This window comes from Botryllus schlosseri, chromosome 14 (assembly GCF_051294905.1).
Source record: "Botryllus schlosseri isolate E-star chromosome 14, Bs_hap1, whole genome shotgun sequence".
NCBI lineage: Eukaryota > Metazoa > Chordata > Ascidiacea > Stolidobranchia > Styelidae > Botryllus > Botryllus schlosseri.
The window spans coordinates 12207127-12226835 of NC_137249.1; the positions used below are offsets into that span (position 1 = coordinate 12207127).

General features: G+C 40.6%; 1 protein-coding gene across 1 annotated transcript; it reads right to left on the reverse strand.

Moving 5' to 3' along the window:
- Positions 1-3556: 3556 nt before the first annotated feature.
- LOC145455216 (uncharacterized) lies at positions 3557-13046 on the reverse strand. Its single transcript, XM_080333169.1, has 9 exons — positions 12332-13046; positions 9925-10064; positions 9496-9773; positions 9232-9423; positions 6514-6641; positions 6156-6259; positions 5268-5425; positions 4848-4943; positions 3557-4268 (listed from the first exon to the last, which is right to left on the reverse strand). Exons 1-9 carry the CDS (start codon positions 12440-12442, stop codon positions 3964-3966), a joined length of 1512 nt encoding a protein of 503 aa, XP_080189295.1. The 5' UTR covers positions 12443-13046; the 3' UTR covers positions 3557-3963.
- Between the last annotated feature and the right edge of the window lie 6663 nt (positions 13047-19709).

A 19709-nucleotide genomic window follows, 5' to 3' on the forward strand; every position in this document is an offset into this window, starting at 1 on the left:
TGAAATGCTGAAATTGATTTCAGTTTCAAGTCATTGTTGTTGTTTCAAATAAAGCAGTGGTTCTTAACCTTTTTTCTTCCAGCGCCCCCTTTCAAAAATTATCGTGCTCCAGCGCCCCCCCCCCCCCCAACTTCATATTGTAAGGAATGTAATAAAGACAATGAGTAAGAGGGAGGGTCGTAACAGCACTACGTCAACCCCCTAAAAAAAATTGCCTTGCGCACCCAAAGCGTGATAAACCTAACTTCTGAGAGCTTCGCCCCCACGAACCCCATATCGTGATTTTGATGGTCAGCAAAGTTTGTGTAGCCTGGTCGCTCTAGGTACCAAAATTTTCTATAATGCATGAATGAATAGGTGGTGATTACATATATAAGTCGCTATATACTTTTTATCCTCTCAGCCCACGTAATCAAATTTACCAGTAGCACTGAGTGAGCTGTTGTATAGGAAAATAAAGGCACGTAATTAATAATTAAACATATTCGGGCGTGCCCGCAGGTACAATTATTCGTTATCAGGGCCGTAACAGCACTTCGTCAAACAACAAATCCGGAGTTATTACCTTTTTTTAGTCGTTACGTACTGTTGTCCAAGGGTCAGCGCAGTGAGTTGTTGAGTGTGCGCAGACTCATCAAAACTTAAAGCGAACATTGTGAGGTGTCTTGGAAACTGTAGGGCCCGTTACTAATAATTAAACATATTCGGGCGGCCGAACCTGTTGGTATGACTTCGTTGCATGATGTTATTTCGCGACCCCCTGTCTGCAATATCAAAAAATATAGAATCGCTCAACGGGGATATCGCCCAACAGGAATATCCCTGTCGCCCAATCGTACTAAACTAAAAGACGCACACGATTTCAGATTGGTATTTCTTCACTGACATATAATTTTTCCGTGCCAGATGGAATTCGTCTTCTTGGGTTCAGATTGCCAAGACAGGAACATTCGTTGTCAGTCATTTAGGCGCCCATGGACAATTAAACCTATATGTATTTTGAAGGCTATATGTAACGAAGTTTTCGGTGTTAATTTGCTCTGAATACTCATTAAGGATATGTCCTATCACCACATCATCTGCTGCCAAATCGATTTTTCTCCAGCGCCCCCCATACCGCCCCCCTGAGCCCAGCGCCCCCCATATCGCCCCCTGAGCGTTTCCGCCCCTCTTCAAAATCGCCAGCGCCCCCTGGGGGGCGCTGGTGGCAAGGTTAAGAACCACTGAAATAAAGCGATTCGCCATTCACCAGCAACACCATTCCTTACTAGCTGAAACGACTTCGGTGATAGAAACAGCATTCCATCGATGGAGATTGGAGAGTCAGCTGATATGAATAAGCATATTGTCATGACGTGCAATGGTCCGGACACCGTCAAGAGCGAGATGCTTAGAAAACGACCTTGGGCGTCCCCACAAGATCAATCTTTAGGATGAGATAATTGTTCAGCTAGTAACATGTCTGGCTTGCCCCAATATCGATTCATTAGTCGCTGAAAAGCGTTGTCAGGTAACGTGCGCAGCTCATAGTTCAAAATAAAATGAAGTCTTGAAGTTTATGATCATGATATTTCTGGTTGTATTTGTACTAGTCTAATAAAATATTACTTCTTTTGTGGTAACCATGCCCGTCGCCCATTTTACTGAGCACGGCGTTGTACTGGCGTAAAGGTTTAAGAACGTGGTTGCTCAACTGTGTGGCTTATTTTGTCTCGATATTGCATTCTTGCGGCCAGTGGCCTCTACGAATTTGGAAAATTGACCCGCAACCCGTTTTCAGTTGGCGATTTCTGCACTATACAGTTCTCCTGAATGGCTGAAAACTCTTTTGGTGTCATGCCTACCAGTTCTCGAGTAGCGCAGCAGACTTGAGATGAGGTAAACGATTTTCTCTTTTCCAGTAACTCAAAAAATACCAGTCCATGCTCTCACTCTTTGCTGCGAAAGACCTTTCCACTTCATCCTCTAATATATTTTCTTGAGTTAGATCTGTAGCAACCATACTCTTTTTCATTGGTGTAGTTCCGGGCGTGAAAGTGAACAAGCCTGTGATAACTATGTATTTTTCTTTGCTGCTGTTCTGTTTGTGATTGAAGCTGCAATGTTGTTCGCAGACTACAGGCTACTATACCAATATCGGTATTATTCGTCCCTAGGATTGCATTTAAAACAAAAATCCATATAAAACAAATATGTTTAAAACATGGCCCTTGTTTGAAACATGTTTTCATTATGTTTTTTAGTTTGGTTTATCCATGATATCACGAATCTTCAATTGTGGCGACACACTCGAGTGGCATTGACAATTGAAAATATAGGGTAAATATGGGTTCTTCGACGAAAAAGACTTCCAACCACTCTCATGAAGTATGAACAGACCAAAAATATCTTTAACCAAAACTACATTGGTATGTCGCATTTTTACGATCGGCGGTCATCATCATCATCAGAACACCAATTCCGTACCAGTGATCTATATCTTATGCCATAATTGTTGAGCCGACCACGATTTCGATGGTTCCAGCCACTCCATATCGTATATGTCGACTATATTGAGTGCAAATCGTCCGTAGGCTCATGCTACATGTTTTTCCAGTAAGCATATTACGTGATTCTGAATCGAATCACTCAGGTACCCGCTTTTGCCCAGCTCTAATAATTATACTACGTTTGAAAAAAAAATTATAAAAAAAGCATTTGTTTAAAACAATAGATAGATAGATAGATAGATAGATAGACAGACAGACAGACAGACAGACAGACAGACAGACAGACAGACAGACAGACAGACAGACAGACAGACAGACAGACAGACAGACAGACAGACAGACAGACAGACAGACAGACAGACAGACAGACAGACAGACAGACAGATAGATAGATAGATAGATAGATAGATAGATAGATAGATAGATAGATAGATAGATAGATAGATAGATAGATAGATAGATAGATAGATAGATAGATAGATAGATAGATAGGCTTTTATTCGTCACATCAATAAACAAAGAAAATTAATTAATTAATTAATTAATTAGATTAGAATTAGCATTAGAGTATAGAAACATTTTACAAATTACATTAGAATTAGATTACTATCATTTTGCTCTAATTCAGAGAAATTAGACAACTATAATTATCTAGTTGTCCAAATCTGACCGCTGCTATACTCACTAGTGACCGCTCCAACATAGCTTATCCAGCTCCCGCGCGTCATAGTCGGCGTTTACGCATTTTGACTATACTGTCCCAGCTTGGAATAGGCATTCCATGGGTTTTCATTGTCGAATAACCAGAGCATGGCGAGTTGGATCACCAAACTACCAATGGCAATTCACACCACCGATGTTATTCATTAAAAACCAAGATATACTACTGAACGATCAATGCGTATACATCAAGATCTACCAAATCATGCCTCTAGCCTCCTTTAAACTCAGTTTAGCAGGCCCATGTCTAGCTATTCGCTAACCATCTGCTGTTTAACTGCAAATCCATTGACAAACATTTCACAAGAGTCTCAAGTGATCGTGACGGTATGCAAGTTCCTCCCCTATTCATAAAAATATAACCAAATTTATTACGATAGTTCATAGTACGAAATGTGACTGGAAATGTGCTATTAACAGAATATGTATCCGTTTATCGATTTATTTTCTTGATCTTTTTTCAGAAAGTTATAAGATTGCGGCAACGAAAATGAATGATGAAAGAATAAAGGAATATGTAGAAGAGAAATCGTCTAAGAGATTGGAAATAGACTATCACAGTGCGTATACGCACATCCATGCGAGGTTCGCGCGAGTAATGTGCAATTCGCAGACGCTACAATATCTATGGATATCAGCTGTTGTGTAGCGAGCAAAATGATGTAGTTGGCGATTAATAATATTACAAAAAATACGGCATTGAATAAGAATTTGTTACAGTGCAAAGAAAAATAGCGCAAGGCAGGTCATTGTCTTAAGATTTAGGAACCAAAGGTATATTTTGACAATAGTTTTCTATTTCGCCGTTTACTATTTCTGTATATAGTCCATAATCCATACTAGATATCTTATCCCAGAGGTAAAATGGAGACAAATTCACTTCTCCGATGAGCGCCAAAGCATGCAGCATGCACTGATAGAGGAATTCCTTCGTAAACTTCTCTCTTTCGTTCAGGTCTCCCAAAACTACCTCCTCGGCGCTGCCGCATATCAGTCGAAACATCGGCAGTATATGGTCGCGCCTACACTTTTGGCCAAGTTTTGTCGCGACGTCGCATGCTGGAATAGATATGCATGTGAGAGCAGTTATCACATGAAAGGTAGGAAAATATAAATTTTATGCCCTCTGTTGAGTAGGATGTGTTCGAGGGTCGTTACGCTATAACGATATATAATGAGTATAGCGTTAAATGAAACAATATAGGTTGGTATGTACTTGCTGTGATTCTAGATCGCAGAATGAGTCACTCGAAGAAGAAGAATGATTGTAAGCTAAATTTCAACGATTTTCCCGCGTTTAAGGCACATGAGATGACCTAATCGTTGTATGGATTATTGTAATTAGTAAAAGTTTACTGAGTGACATAATCATTGAAGTAAATGTCGCGGACTAAAAATTTTACGAGAAAATGCAGACAATTCGTCATCATGGGTATCGACATAATGAAAATTCGAACCGGCTTTAGCTATCAACTTTCAACAATGCTGGGGCGTTACGAGTATCATGTCCTCGTCCTATATTGGTGAAGCTCCATCTCTAGATTATTAGATATCATGTAGATTTCCGAGTTTGTCTTCTTCATAGTACGTAGTGAGATTGTAGGGTCGATGCGTGCATATGCCAGCTTTTATACTAACCAAATTGCCTATTCTGCTCCGATGGTATTTTTTCCGCCTTCCTTCGAATGTTTGCTCTTTCTTCTATCGATGGGGATTCGTCTTGTTTCTGAGACCCTGTAATATCACGAGGGAGCGCGTATTAAAATAACGCCTCAAAAGGGTTTTTGCAGTCCGAAGCGTATTCAGAATAAGTTGAAAGCCGCAATAGGGTCTGAGAATGGAATTCGCGGCACCAATCGGTCTACAATCTACACCATAAACACTCGATCCCCAAAAATTGCTTGGAACAAAGGCACAACGATTTGTTTCTACGACACGACACTTTGGTAATCACGCCAATTATGCCGTCATAGGTACCATGATTAGATCATGATATGTTTACACACCGGTATACGTCGGCCCAAACTTACTCGAACAAGGAGTATCACATTCACCAACCTGATGTTTGCGATGTAGCTGGCGCGAAGTTATTTGCGGGTATGCCAGCTTCAGAGATTACTTGACAACTACCCGATGTAGTATGGACATCGTCCGCTAGACCGATTAGTGGCATTACCTCAGCTCTAGAATTCCTTCCGCCGATTGTTGGGGTTGAGCTGTAGAAGAGTAATGAGTGAAAATCAGAAATAATCGTCAGACTAAAATGAGGACAAATTCCCCAAAAAGAGGACATTTAGGCGTCCTCCGAGGACACTTTCTATTTCTTGAAAAGAGGACAAATCTTCTTGAAAGAGGACGTATGGTAACCCTACTTGATATGGCATCCACTTACTCAATATATCAATGTGAGCTAATCCATATCATTTGGTTGAAACTAATGTAGTAGGAGCTCATTTCACTGTATAATCGTTGATAATAACAATATATCGCCTGCAGCTCTTGCTTTTGCTGGAATATATTAGGTGACGTGATTGTGAAACTCCAGTCTTTTGCTTTGAATAGCTTATGAATATACAGGGTATACACTAAATACGCTGCATGCTACTATCTAAATGCATATACGTCGTTCGAACCCGCAGTCAACCAAGCCAGGAATATATACGGCGCATTTAAAATGACTCGAAATCCTACATTTAAACTATAGAATTAAACTTCAAAATATATTGACGCATATTTCCCGTTTTGTGTTCGGAAAAGGCAAATAAATCTGTAGCTTTCAGTCATGATTAAATTAAATTCTATCTACCCTCTGAAATTAACTGGCAACAACACTGGACTGAGATCGTAACATTCCGAGTTGTGCTAATTAAAATTCTGATATATCACTTGGATAAACATGGTGGTAGTAACGCCATAAAACATAAAATCCATAATACAAACCCATACCGATTCGAATCTATGTTACATCTGTTCATTTTATCGATTTTCGTCACACCTGGGGAGTCGGTGCCGGTCATCGTAACAATTGTATGTCTTGATGAATTTGGCGACTGAAATGGATAGAAGATTGTTCATAATTCAAGTCAGCATAACCTATCATGGTGTTTCGACCGGGTCCAGTAGATGTAAATGTAAATGACGCCCCGTCCTCTGGCGATAATGTATGACCGTTACCAAGCATTAGTCATCTCCACTACGGATCATAACTGAAGGTTTGTTGATATTTGGCAATGTCATTCTAATAATATTGTAGCGGCAATGACCAGTACGCTACTACCGAATCAGCATATACAATTGTACGTACGTAATCCTGTTTCTTCGTCTGTTCTCTCGGTTTCGGTTCAGAACGATTCCGAGCTATGACAATCCCAATCCCAATCAATAGCCCCAGCAATATTACGGCACCGCCAACAAATATTCCAGTGGGTATTCCTAGAAAGGTCGCCGAGTGAAGTCAGGATAATTTATTAGATATAAACCGTCTACACCAGTGGTTCCCAACGTGAGCGATATCGCCCCCAGGGGGCGATTTGGCGGTTTAGGGGGTGAAAATAACTAAGGGAACGATAGGGGGGAGAAAACGGACGAAGGGGCGATAGGGGATGAAAATGACTAAGGGGGCGATAGGGGGCGATGGCGCGTTAAAACGACTATATTGGAGTCAAGTCGGAGAAATGACCTTTTTTTCAGGCAACTCACGAAAATTTAGGTGTAAAAATGTAATTACGATGTCGAGACGATAAGTAGGGATGGTGTGAAAGTGAGGTTCACGTTCGCGTGCTATGTGTGAACCTGAAAACGAACCTGAACCTTTTAGGGGTTCGCACCATCCCTACCGATAAGTTGACCTTTTTTTTAGTCAACTCGCCGGTGATTACAGTTTGAATGCCCATTTTCAGTTCCCAATATTTGTGGGGGGGGCGATGATCGGTGTTGAGCTTGAAAAGGAGGCGATGAGTCAAAAAAGGTTGGGAACCACTGGTCTACATATTGAAATTAATTGCCGCGACAGATCACGGATTTACTAGCTATTAAAGACAGAAACAAGTGGGCAGTTGGCCAATCACTATCGTCACGGCAGCAATTGGAGTGTGAGTCTCAGCTGTGACATTCTTCTATGTGACTCTGATTAATCTGGACTGGGAAAGCGCAGCGTCTTGAAATGCCCAATACGAGCTGAGCACTACGTCGACATTGTGATTATAGGGACTGCGTGAATGCGCGAATGCCTTTTCGGTGTTGAATCCGAACATTATATGTCTCACTATTTACTTGTTTTTTTTAAACAAAACCAAATTAAATATCATTGCAAAAACAAAGTTAGGTTTTTCATTCTTTCTGATCAGCTTCAGACTAACAAATGAATTTTTTGTAACTGGGCCTTTGCTAAAATAGTTGAGTACACCTGCTCTCTACTGTGAAAATGTTGGTGACATGCGGATGAAAGCGAGAGCATGATGGGTGAATAGGAGAGAAGATATGGAAGTAGTACATCAAAGATTACAAAGTCAGAGAACGGGAGTGTTACTAATATCTTAGCCGGTCCAATAATGTGTTATGTCAAGTGGCACGTGATATTTTATTAAATAGGCTGTTACCGGTTCTAATTCATATGGGTGTAGTACAAACATAAATATATAGGCCTACTTTATAAATTCAAATTCTTGGTCATCTATAGTTCTTTGTTTGCCTGTGAATCACTCCCGAATTCTTCTCCTTTTCAGAAGTTGTGATTAACAATTTAACTAAAGGGGCACCGCGATCCAAGTATGTGGTCTCAAATTATAGCTGAGAAAACATTTTGGCAGCAACTATTATATTCCTGTCTATCCCATCCATATCTGCAATGTCGAGGTGATGCGTCATCGTTTTTTAGTGACGGAAACCGCTGGCACACATTCTTGCATTTTTGCACTTTCTCAGGCAGAAAATCAATTTTAGAGTTGCCAGCCGATGTTATGAAAAAATTTTTCCTACAATATAGCCGTGGTTTAGTTACAGTGAGTAGGCACACGGTGCCGGCGCACAACGGACGGCGTAACAACGACAGCGACTGAAAAAGGTTTGGTGTCAGTAAGAAGTATCGCACAAATATACCTGGCTGAACGTCGCCCGTTGAGCGTCAGTACCGTACGCCCACGAGATTTTGGGGAGTATGAAAATTCCAATTTGTAGCTAAACATCTGTGGACCCGCAGTATCTTCTAGCTGCAGTTTAAATACCGCAGCTATCAACTTTAATTCGAGGCCACATCATATTATTAAGAACGCGGTGCTCCTTTAAACAACATGCTCATGTTTTTTGTTTTGTGGTATTCACGGTGTTTGTCGACTACTATCGTCATTTACACCAGGCCGTTATTCTTCATTTGTTTATTCCGTATCTGCCGATTATAGCACGACCCACTTTTAGGCCTTTTGTAAGACACCGCTTACGTGGATGACGTGGCCAGGAGGAGCCTAAATATACCTCCAACACTCAGGTAGGAATTCTGGAGTCGACCTCGGTCGGACTCGAACCCGCAACCTATACACTATCAACTTTAATTTGACGCCACATCATATATTATTAAGAACGCGGTGCTCCTTTAAACAACATGTTCATGTTGTTGGTGGGGAGTGAGCGGGATTTCTGAGGGGTACTTTTTGTTCAAATTGTAGCTGCAGTATCAATCAGCATGATAGTAGCAAAGCCCCCGGGACTAACTATAGGTCACTCTGATTGGATTGGAAAGGCACTGTAGCTTTGGTCCGGCTAGAAGATGGCATAAATTATGCCTGTATCGTCAATTCGACTGTGATTTACCCTTCCTGCCCGTTGCAACGTTGCAACTTATCGATAGTATTTTGAGTCCACAAGGAGTCATATTGTCTATATGTTATGTGAGCAAGCGGATTTATTCTTCAAATATTTTATTACAATTGATAAATTTCTCCCGTGCAGACCTGATGAGACACTTGTTTTCACTTCAGAAGCAATCCATCGTCAATATCTCCAATAGTATAGAATGCGAGCATCTTACCTGATGCTGCTTCTTCCGCTGTCGTGTTGCTGCGATCTATTTGATTTATTGAACCCCGTCGAATTGTCGTGTTGATAGTAGACGTGCCTTGATTTAAACTCAGATGTTTTATGCTTGGAGAAACTGCCAATTCACGAAATTTAGTGACGACGATGAAGCGATCTGGTTCGTTTGTGGCAGAAGTCTGTTCTCCTAAAAGTCCAAGCATTCGTGGTACAGAGGACTATATTACACTAATTAGACGAGGCTTGTTCTATGTCTTACTTTCCGTAGCGGCATGCGATTCTTTCGATGGAATGTCAGCTTTGAAATGTGGGGTGGTTGTTGGCGGCGCAACCGCCACGCAAGTATCTCCGTTATCAGCAGTACCCGCAGGACATTTGCAACTGTCAGCCTCGGTAATTGTTCCCCGTACGTAAACTTTTGGGTGAAAGCATGGCCGCCAACTTTTCTTGTCACATTTCAATTGCAGATGAGGCTCAAAATCTACATGCTCGCCTTCGCTGCACTTCTGGCACTGCGTCGATGTAGGATCGGAAGAGCTAAAACATGGAAGTACACTGATCGATTTACCTATACTGGTTCGGTCATTTTGTCAATTTTCTACCGAATACCATTCACATCCCGATATTTCATGTCAGTGGGAATTTTCGTATCTGTATCTTATGCACATACCAATTTATCATATCTTACTTGCAGTCTCCAATAAACTTCGTTCCGCGTGGACATAGGCAGCAGAAGCCCATGTCCAGTTCGGGGTAGCGATAGGCATTTTTCTGCGAATCGTCAGCTTTGAGGTATTTGCATGCAGGCAGACTTGCATGATCTCTCGCCTTAAATTACAGAATACGGGTATAATAACCAGATCATCCTTTAAGAATGACGTCGTGGGTGGGACTGTGACTACCTTGTTTAGTCGTGAGTTATTTTATTTAAGGCCTGGAATAGCCTAAATAGGGTCGAGATTGATGTGATGACGTTCCAGTCATCGGCTACTGAAATGTCGGGGGTATGCGCAACCGCCAACAAAACTTGAAGCTATCAAAAAGTTCAAGAACCCCTGTTTCAGGTCATGTGCGATCGAAGACATTTAAGCCAGTGGATAAATGCGAATCTAATATTAAGTCTGGTGCAAAGTGACGATCTCAGAAGTTGGGCGCGAATATGATATCAAATTTGCTGAACAACATCCGGAGCGATGTGTCTTGACGCCTAGCACGATTCGTCTTTGTATACTTGATCATTGCATCAAAACAAGACTGTTGAGCATGGCCAAATTGCGACTTTTATGTATCACCGTCATCAAGTCATCACGTGTATGGACGGGTTTCATTTAAAACAAATGGTTGTTTAAAACATGTTTTAAACAATGTTTTAAACAAAGGCGTGTTTACAAAAAAAATGTGTTCTTTTACGTTGCATAATTATGCTATAATTGAATAAATACTTTCCAAAAAACATGTTGTATGAGCCTACGGACGACTACCATCCTATATAGCCGACGTATACGATATGGGATGGTTGGAAATAGGGATGATGCGAACCTCTGAAAGGTTCAGGTTCGTGTGAACGCCAACCTTTTTGAAAGGTTCTGTGTGAACGCGAACTTGAACCTCATGACGTCACGTGACGTCATATTGCTAATTCCAGCCCTACATTTCAGTGAAGTGATAGTCTATGTTAATATACACGATACCTAGCGACGACTCGGGCCACATAATGACACAATGCTGAAGTACATATTGACGTTTTAAACGTCGCCAAACGTAACAACTGGGGCAATCAAATGATATAATAATCCCATAAAATCAATATCTTCCGTCGCTTTCCCAACAATTTCGACGAGGACTTGCAATAGAATATAAGCTTACGCCTTAACGGTCTGGGCCAGACCGGGCAATGTATTCGGCGACTGAGTATTGATACGTTGATATTGAGAAGAGTGTAAAACGGGTTTCTATACTTGCTACCAATATTATCCCATAAACAAGTTATACAGCAGTAGCCAACACCCCAATCGCACGGATGTGTTTTTTATGATACAATAAACATATGAAATCAAGATTAACCCCGTACGCCTGCTAGAATTTTTAATCAGACAACTATATCAATTTCATTGATTGGTTGAATAAGCATTATTCGCTGATTACATACATGTAGTGTATTTCGCTCTTGCTGTTGTGTGATTGCGGGTCAAGCACACAGCAGAGAGTCACTAAATATTCGAGCAAACTTTTGTAACAAATCAAGTAAAATCTTTGAGATTGTCAAGGTTCATGCTCGTTTAGAGTTGATTTTCCTATACTTCCAGCGCCATGCATACAGTGACCCGCAGCTGAAATGCAATAAATTTCAACCAATGAAGTGAAAACTGTAATACACGAAAAAGGTTTACAGTACAGAACCTACCAAGGTTCGTTTGTGAGCGAGGTTCACACACAGAACGCGAACGTGAACCTCACGTTCACACCACAAGGTTCTTGTTTTTAACATGTATGTTTTACATTGATTTTTGATTTAAATGCAACCCTAGGTATGAGGATATTAGCCTACTCGAGCTATAACACTGTTTAAGCTCTGATAGCAATCGCCATTACCAAATAAATGATTAACTATAATCATAACCTAGTCCGGATGGATGCAAAGAGGATTAGATCAGCCACATTTTTGACTGCAAAAAGTTGCTGGGAAAAAGATGCATACTAAACTCGCTTTGTAACATCACATTTCACTCATCAGTTATGATATCACATGCAAAAGTGCACTATCACGCAGGAAACACCAGCACTCTAGCCGATCTACTCAGTATACACGGCATACTTATAAATTATACATGTTATAACGCAGTGGTCGGTAACCTCTGGTCCGTGAGGAGTTCAGTACTGGTCCATGAATTTTTTAAAATTAATTCTTTTGTAAATTAGGAGACGCCGCGATATAAATTGGACGTGGGGTATTATTAAGTTCCATAATTCCTATAGGTCGGAGGATATCGTCAGGGTAAAACCAGCCCAGGGCTCACATACTGAATTCATTGTGTATGGACTGGTCTGCAGATCAGAAAGGTGGTCGACCCCCACCTTTAACGTACTTTGCTTACCATATTGTGTCGATCAGATATTGTTCCTGCCGAAACGACGGGCAGCGCCAAAACAGACATCAGCAAAAGTGTTATTGAATCGGGTAATCCGGCGTTTCCTGTCATCTTCATAATTATGCCGAAAACAGTGGTATCGCACTCAGAATTCGAATTATAAAATCAAATTCTTCATCAATGACACTGCCTGTGCGTTATAGATATCAACACAGATATACAGACTCAGTAACCTCAAATAAATAATAGGATTTTGTTATTACAACGAGCTGAAGGTCGTAACAGTTGCATTTAATCAACCTAAGCCGAGAACAAGCTCAATTCAGCTTAGCAGCCTTTGCGACAGCATATCGAACGTCCTGCATGCAGACTGATGATTAAAGTTAATGAATAATTAATAAATGAAACCCGTCAATGGCTGTTAACGCTTGAAGTAGTCTAATGACGCTCAGGGCTGTAATATTTACAGTTTGTATATTAGCCTACACAAGGGGTAATCACACATCGCTGAACTGAAAATGAATAACTGTGAAATAGTAGCCATTATGTCATCGAAATCCCGTAATTCAGCGGTTGTACTATAACATGTGAATCAGCTATGATTTTGTGTGGAAATTACAGAGGTGATGACGTGAGGTAAAGCTGACGTGAGAGATTTTCCATAGTCCGCCGGTTTCAACAATCACATCGCCGCCAGAAGAATGCTGTGACAACAAAGGGGCTTCACAAGTAATCATACGCCGTCCCACTAATTAGCGTAATTAAGGATGATGCATCTTCGGGTGGCCCATTGTTAGTAATTCAATTTGTTGCATGTTATGTCATGTGTTGTCGGCAAAGTCAACATCTAATCTAAATGTGTCAGAAAACTTATTTCATGTGACGCCCACGATTCCAAATTGGCATTTCTTCACCGGGCACACCATTTACCTCTGCCTGCGGTTCACATTTGTACTGTGGGGATCGGATTTCAGAACTCTACTATATTAAAATCGAACAATCAAGTCACCGTGAATCGCGCGAAGAAAATTTGGGAGCCAATTCGTAATTTCAAATTGCATGTTGACGGCCGCCAACACATGCTAATTGAATCATGTGTAGACGATCGCATAATGATTCTTCTACGGCCGCAGCCCGGCCACTCCTGCTTTATAGCAGTGCTCTTCAACCAGGTGTATCGTACACCTTACCCTCTTGTCGAAAAGAGTGTGGATTCACACCGGAAGGACCGAAAAGTGTGGTACACGAAAACATAATCTAACTCAGAATTATATCGTGATCCTAAATCCTACGTGTCTGCATAATTTGGATTAAAATGTTGTACTCGATTTATAACGCGGTATAAGTCTGAGGTAGGCTATACCTGTGAAGAACACCACTCGCGCACTGGGGTGCAAACCGTTGGTGCAAAAGTTAACGGGTGCACAATTCCGAAAGAGGTTGAAGGGCACTGCTTTATACCACCATTCCGGTCAGGATTTTTAGGCACGATTCAAGAACCGATACTTGTACCAGGGCCTACTATATTCATATAGTAGGCCCTGCTTGTACCCTTTATCATTTCGTAGACACTGGGCCTACAGCCAAATATGAAGTGCAGAAGAATAAGGAAGATATGTATAAGCTATCACAACGGCCCGTCTACTTTGTGCACGTCGGCTATGTCGATTATGTACATATGTACAATTGTACAATGTACATTACACACATACGTAATCACCAGGCGAAGCGGCTTGATATGATAAAGAGGCGATCTCAAGATAAAACGCTGACTGCCGCTTGGATACACTGTCAATATAACGAGCAAAAGTTCAGCTCAGTTTATTATTAGAGTTACAACGGAAAACTCACAAACTGCACCTTCTCTTTTGAATTGCCCCAGTTCGTATTTACCACTTCCAAAATAATGTAATTCCATAAAGACTAACCACACGGATTTCATGTCGCAACCTACAAAATCCTCACTTCGCAAAAATCTTCAGATCATGTTAAATCACATATTTGATTTGGCGGATTTGATGAAGGTTACATGGCGTTCTCGTGGTGTTCGTCGTCTCGGTTTGGAGATTGCCACACAGTATTTTTGCGGATATAGAGCAGCTGTACAGTGTACACGCTTCACATTGACATTAATATGGTCAGAAGAGGCATAGCTGCGACATTGCCTAGGCTATACTCTAAGATTGAATCCCTATCAGTGAACACAGTGTCACTTTACGCAACATAAAGTTATCTACCAAAGCCAAAAATACAACATAGCCTACTAGGTTCGTTGATTTACGGCTTTCAGCAATTTCAGACTACAATGTCGTGCAATGGCTAAATTCGCTATGAAACTGACACGACTGTAGCAGTGCAGGTCTACCAGCGACCTACGTGCATGATAACAGTCTGTTATATATTATATATTATATATCTTGTAACTGCTATCCATAATATAATAATATAATGTAGATTACTCCCATCTATATCAATATGACCATGTAGACTTCTTCGTGTTCCTTGCTTGACTTGAATTATCAAATATTCTCAGTTCTACACCATCTTCTCCTTATTACGAGGACAAGCTATGGAATCGACTACACTATCGTAACGATATTACATCGCCTGGTCTGACATAAAATGTGAGTTCTAAAGTATCGGTCACTGGCAATCCGTCGATAACTCGACATAACTGGGCTGTGGGCAACTTCTTTGTGCGAACGAACTTTAGTAATATTTACCTAACTCACAGATCCCGTGACGTTATCGCCAGCGCCACCATGTGGGCGTATATTATCTGTATAAAATAACGGGATGTTCATTGTTCAGTGTGAATGTGTGTGAGAGAGAGAGAGAGCTTTTATTTTTTAAGTAAACGAAATACATGAAAAAAGGCATCAATGATGATACAAAAGATAAATATCACCCAGTATTCGTTATCGGATAGGAGTGGTTGATAACATATGGTCTATTACCGAACTGGTCTGATCACGCCTGTATCAAACCAGTATACTGTGTCTTAGGGATGGTGTGAACGTGAGGTTCACGTTCGGTGTATGGAACTGTTGACCTCAAAAATTTGGATGTTCTCGTTCGCAAACGAGCCTTGGTGGATTCTGTACCGTGAACCGCTGTCATCTCTTCTAATTTTTCACGGCATTATAACGTCTTTTGGTTGAAATTATTTCCATTTAAACTTCCGACCACTCGACATGGCGCTTGCAGCGTGAAAAGAAATTCAACAACAAACGAGCATGCACCTTGCACTTTCAAAAATCTAATGTGTTTTTTTTAGAGAGAAGTTTGCTAGAAATATTCCGCTTTCCTTTTTTAAACATTTAGTGATTCTCTGCGGTGAGCAATTACAATTATTATCAATGATGAGATCAACGAAATTGATATAAAGAATACGTCGTTTTCTAATGCAAAAAGTATAGCAGCCGTACTAGAACTATCTTGATATGATATGTTTATTGTAACATAAAAAAAAATCGGCCCGATTGGGGTGTGGGCTAATCTATAACATAACTTAGAGGTAATATCTGTAACAACTAGAAACCGGTATTTCACCCTGATAAATATCAAAGTAGCAATATTTTAACGAAGGACCGTAACTAGCGCACCCTGAACCCCTCAAATAGGGGGAGGACAAGCTAGGAGGGGGCCCAAAATGATTTCGTGAACCAGTGTTGGGATGACTCGAGTCATGACTTGACTCGAGTCAGACTCGAGTCAACTTTTTCGTATGACTTGACTTGACTCGAGTCACTTTCGAAAAATGACTTGACTTGACTTGACTCGGAGCTTCAAAAATGTGCATTGACTCGTGACTCGGAGCAAAATTTACGAGTCAATTTCAAGTCATTAAGTAAGCGGTGTCGAATAAATCCCAGTATCTTGTGGATGTTCGGATTGTTCGAAATACGCCGGTGTCACTTGTGAGAAAGAACCAGTCATTCAGTGATTGTACGTTACAAGGTTCCTTCATTGTTCTCTCACAAATAAATTGACCGCAAAGTAAAAAATTAATGTAAATAGCAATGTGTCTCTGTTTCTTAGACGGCTCAATGCTTACGTTGCCCAGTGCTCACATTTACCAAACCTTTTGTGTGATTTAAATCGAACGAATATATATCGTGCGTTTATATTCTCACGGATGTGTGTAGATGGGTAGTGTAGGCTATTGTACCATATCAATTTGTTTTAACTTCCCGAAGCCTTTCATTAGGTCCTATAATTTGGCTGATAAGCACTGACTGTAGTAGGTAGCTGTGCAGTTACTCACGTACTTTATTAGCAGTTCTACGTGTGCGTGAGGGTTACAACGTCTTTTTGCTTGTATATTTAACTAGATATTCGTTATTTGATTTAGATAAATGATCACTTAATCTGTCTTTCACACAGCTAGCAAAATGTAATGACGTTGAATCATCACTCTTACTTCGAAAATTCAATTTGACTTGAATTGTGACTTGACTCGTGACTTGACTTGACTTGACTCGACTTGACTCGAGTCACCTCCAAAAAACGAGTGACTTGACTTGACTCGAGTCACCTTTGAAAATCTATTGACTTGACTTGACTCGAGTCAAAATCTGCAATGACTCGAGATGACTCGTGACTCGAAGGTAGTGACTTGATCCAAACACTGTCGTGAACACACACGACATGTTGGTTGTTTTTTGGTATGAATATTATTCTTGAAAAATTTCTTTGCTCTTGGCGCGATTTAACGTCGCTAATATGTTTTGATTTTATTATGAGTTACCTGCAAATAAAATTAATTCAATTTATCAAAATGCACATTTCAGCGCCGGCCATTACCGCGCCACGACACACCGACAAATAGGCTATGCAGTTTCGAACGAATTGAAACTTCGCAATGTCTGCTTCCAAAAACTCGGTCGGCGAGAAAACCGTGGCCGAAATTATACCCGCATGTTGTCCGGGATCTTCCATTTATGCATTGGCAATCTGAGAAATTATTGCACCCCGCGAAGAAATGTCAACTTGGAATCGCGTGTGTCTCACGATAGAGGTATTATCTTTTAGTTTTGTCTTGTGCGATTTGGCGAATCTAATATATTTTGACTATATAATTATTATATAGGGTTGCATTTAAAACAAATGATGTTTTAAAACACTTTGTTTAAAACCTATTTTAAACTGTGTCTTGAAACATTGCCATTTTGAAAAGAACATTTTTTTCTTCTTTTAAAATTTGTATAATTATGTCATACTTTTGTAAATACTTTCGAAAAAACATGTAGTATGAGCCTACGGGCGACATTGACCCGATGTATAGTCGACGTACACGATTTGGCATGGTTATAACCCTCGAAATCGTAGTCATCTTGATTGATTATATGGATTCCATATTGCAGGCTAGAGCGGGACATTCAGAATCAAATGGATCAATATCGATAATCGTCAGAGGGGGCCTTCGAAACGATACGATCGTACGCCACGCGTCAGATTATATTTTCATACGATCATGACACACACAATGTACAGTGCAAAAGGACACAATGCGATGTAATGAACAGATAAGAGGATGCCGAACGACCAGCAGTTGCGGTCCCTTGAATTGTCATCCACTTCGACCTTGTTCCCGATGTCGCAGTTCTTTTTCAACTTTAAGCTCTATTCCGAGGCTCCTTCTTGCTCTTTACATTCCTTTTGAGTGCGTTCTTTCATCGGGTCTTTTTCTGGGCTTTTTGTCGCCGTAAGAGCAGCGACGCAGGAGATACATGGAAGAGAGCGGCCAATGAAAATGCATTTCGCTCTGATATGAAATGAATAACATTCGGTGTCGAACTATAGAGACTGTCGATTATAATCGAACTGTCGGTGCCGATCGGATCGAGAGGAATTGAAGCGCATACCCGATTGAACATCAACGGCGACGTTCCCATCCATATAATTAGTCATGCCAGATTGTTCGCGACTATGACGGGTCACCAACAAAAATAAATAGGCTACACATATTTTGGACTCGTGATGTAAGGATGATCAATGTTTGGAAATGCGAATTGATATGGGGATTTGTGGTGAATCCGACCTCTACTATTGAACACAAAGCTTTTCTTGCGATTAATGCGCCATAACGAAATTAAAGAATGGTAGTCCATCCTAAGTGGTTGTGTTCGGGACCAATTATTGTCGATGTAACACCCCTTCATTATTAGAATCGGTAAAATTACTGCATCTCTGCAATACCAGCATACTATATGAAATAGAACCAAACGGGGTGCTGTCACATCTTCCATTTTAATAAGCGTGTCCTGGATACTCGTTTTATTGCGACGATAAGTTCGGCACCCGGTCAAGCTACAAAACTGGAATTATTACGATGTGCACTGTGCAGACTGCAGAGACGTCAACCAAAGTACGGATGCGTACGGATGCGCGAATACTTTCGTCGTTTCCCGATATATGCGCTCACACTGTTATTTCTGAGAAGAAGAAAGGTGCTATATGTGTGAAAATTACCGACAAAAACGGAAATATTTTCAGTAATCTTATCAATATGTTAGGTTGTTGTTGTTGTTGTTGTCGTCGTTTTTGTTGTTGCTGTTGTATTTGTTTATTAAACAAAAAGGTTTGGTGCTTATCGCCTGACGGCCTTTTGCACCACGGGCAATAACAATACAGCTATAATGACCAATAGCGGGAAAAAGTGGAAACACTCAGATCATAACAGGTGGTTTCACAAGAACACGATGATGAGGCGGTTACACAAAAACACGAAACAAATGTCAGAATAGTATGATAAACTCATATGTTATAAATTGCGGTTGCACGATAACACAAATTCAACGACATGAGGAGTTATTTGAGGATCAAGGAGTAAATCGGAAATACAAAATTTCACTTTCAATTGAGCACATTTATCTATAAGAAATTTCCGAATTTCTGATATACGGTATTCCTGTTTCCACGACGTCATGCGGTGACGATGTATGATACGACGAGTTTCTTGTCCGAGAGCATCGGCAAATCCCGATAATCCGACGGAGTGTCAGAGACAGTTTTCGCCAAGCTGTCCGCAGTTACGTTGCCGTAATCTGTTAGGTCAATACTGCTGCAATGTCAACTTATTATTACTTGCCCCCTCGTGGGGCATCATGAAAGGGAATTCAACACGAAACGTAAATAACCATGTATCATCACGAATTAAATTGCTCTTCGATTATTTCACTTGAAATATCTTGCTTTTGCGGCTGTGATCAACATAATAACTAAGTTTAGAAACTGGTTACACCGTGAACATATTCACGCGAACCTGCAATCCTGCATATAGCAGTGTCAGAAATATACATGATAAAGTCACATGTGAAAATTGGATCGAGTGATGCAAATTTTGTCCTGGGATTCAAATATTCTCTTATCAGTCCAACAG